This window comes from Acanthisitta chloris, unplaced genomic scaffold (genome assembly GCF_000695815.1).
Source record: "Acanthisitta chloris isolate BGI_N310 unplaced genomic scaffold, ASM69581v1 scaffold22263, whole genome shotgun sequence".
In the NCBI taxonomy this organism is placed as follows: Eukaryota; Metazoa; Chordata; class Aves; order Passeriformes; family Acanthisittidae; genus Acanthisitta; species Acanthisitta chloris.
This window is the reverse complement of record NW_008664550.1, coordinates 12,161-14,301: the sequence shown is the minus strand read 5'-3', so window position 1 is coordinate 14,301 and position 2,141 is coordinate 12,161. Positions and strand designations below refer to the sequence as shown.

At 52.1% G+C, this 2,141-nt stretch overlaps 1 protein-coding gene across 1 annotated transcript in view; it reads left to right on the top strand.

Annotated features, from left to right (window-relative positions):
• Nucleotides 1-1,005: 1,005 nt before the first annotated feature.
• TXNL1 (thioredoxin-like 1) overlaps nucleotides 1,006-2,141 on the top strand; it is a gene marked incomplete at its 5' end in the record, with an annotated part of 5,535 nt that continues 4,399 nt past the window's right edge. Inside the window, 2 exons of the mRNA XM_009071415.1 lie at nucleotides 1,006-1,102; nucleotides 1,523-1,696. Coding sequence (XP_009069663.1) covers nucleotides 1,006-1,102; nucleotides 1,523-1,696 — 271 coding nt within the window. The remainder of the gene's footprint in view (nucleotides 1,103-1,522; nucleotides 1,697-2,141) is intronic.

Here is a 2,141-nt window from a genome sequence, read left to right as displayed (position 1 = left end):
TGGGGTACCACAGCTCCCAGTTCTAGGCTCACCACATCTCCCATTCTGGGGGCACCACAGCTCCCAGTTCTAGGGTACCATAGCTCCCAGTTCTGGGGTACCATAGCTCCCAGTTCTGGGCTCACCACATCTCCCATTTCGGGGGCACCATAGCTCCCAGTTCTGGGGCACCACAGCTCCCAGTTCTGGGCTGCACGCTATTTCGCTTTTTTTGGGTTAAAATGCTCTTTTCCCTCCAGCCCTGGGTGCTCCATGGTGTGCTGTGCTGGTTTAAACCCCCTGCAGGGCAGGAAGGTGCTGGAAAACAGGGCACAGGCAGCGTTCAGAGCATCTCCAAACATCTTTTCTCATGAAGTTTTGCTGTTTCCTCGCCCAGGGTTTTTTAGGAAATCTTCTGTTGTTTTGGTGGTTTTGGTTTTTTTACTTTCAGTTTCTTCTTTGCCAGCAAGCCAAGTTGTGAGACTATCCCAACTGGACACTTCCTGTCACAGAACTGCTAAAAAAATGCACATTTTCAGCCCAGCTGATACAGCTAAATCAGCAGAAATCATCAGAAATCATCTCTGTCCTCCCAGGGCCAAATAAACACGAGGATAACTGGTTAGAGCTGTGAGGTTTGTCATGGCAAAAATGTTGTCACCCCTCTAAAGGTTTGGTGTGCTGTGGCCATTCAATGTGGAGAGTTCTGTGCAGACACTACTTTTTCACCTACCTCTTTTCTGCTGAAGGGTGTGTTTCTCTTTAATGGGAAGAGTTTTGTGCTAAGGAGAGGTTTTTGCTGGTTTTGCCCTGGTTTATACCGCTCTGTGCCCACTTGGCAGCAGTGCATGGAGCAGGACTCTGCTGGGAGTGCTGCAGGTGGAGCCTGAACTGGGAGCTGGTACCTTGTGGTGTGTCCTAGTGCCAGCCTTGGCTGGACAGCCCCCCTGGGACACTGGGACAGCAGGGAGGGATGTAAAGGTGCAGTGCCAGGGAAATAAAGTGGAGTGTCTGCTGTTCCCACAGGTGTGGCCCCTGCCTGAGGATAGCTCCAGCCTTCAATGCCCTGAGCAACAAGTACCCCCAGGCCACGTTCCTGGAGGTGGACGTGCATCAGTGCCAGGTGGGTGCTCACACCCACCCTGGGTGTGAGGAGGGAGGGGGAATGGGAGGATGGGTGCTGAGAGCTGGGTGCTGTGTTTGGTGCAGCACAGGTTGTCATAGTGTAAAACTCCCAAATGGTGAGGGTAAAACCCTGGTCAGCAGAGTTTCCTTGGAGTGCCCACTGTGCTGGGCTTTAAGCAGTGTGCAGAGAGACTGTCAGTGCTTGTGTTAGTGATACAGTACTTTAAAATACAGGCTGTAGCACCAGCATGACTTAAAAAGAGTCTTCCCAGCCAAATACTGGTGGAATTATTGGGAAAAACCTGCCAAACTGCCACAAGCTGCTGTTGTGAGCGGGACTGGGTGGCTCTGGAGCACCACGGGGAGGTGCTGAGTGACTCGAGGGTCATGAAAACAGTGACTGGTTCCTGCTCCCCAGGGCACAGCTGCCACCAACAACATCTCAGCCACCCCCACGTTCCTGTTCTTCCGGAACAAAGTGCGGATCGACCAGTACCAGGGAGCAGACGCCGTGGGCTTGGAGGACAAAATCAAGCAGCACCTGGAGAACGACCCTGGGAACAGCGAGGACACAGACATCCCCAAGGGATATGTATGTACTCCCAGGGGCTTGGTTTCAGTGCTGGGAGGTTAAACAGCCTCGTTCTCCACACCTAACCCGAGTCTGAGAATGGGATTTGAGGCAAAGCTGCCTGAGATCCTCACTGCTCTGAGCTTCCTCTAACACAGACATTCCAGTGGTAACGTGTGCATTCGCTACCGTTAATTTCCTATTTACTGATACGTTAATAAGTGTGAAAAACCTGTCCCCAGTCACAAACATAGCAAATTGAATGCTTTTCTTGCTGCTTCCTCCCCAGCCATCCCAGCCAAACCTTGTCAAGTGTATGAATGTCTCCCCTTTCCTTTTCCTGGTGCTTTGCCACGGAGTGGTCTCTTGGGGTTGTTTCTTGCCTGTAAAAGGGTGACAAGGGGCTGAAATAGATAACACAGGGGAGATGGCACAGGGATGCTGGGAAAGGTGACGTGGCTGCTCC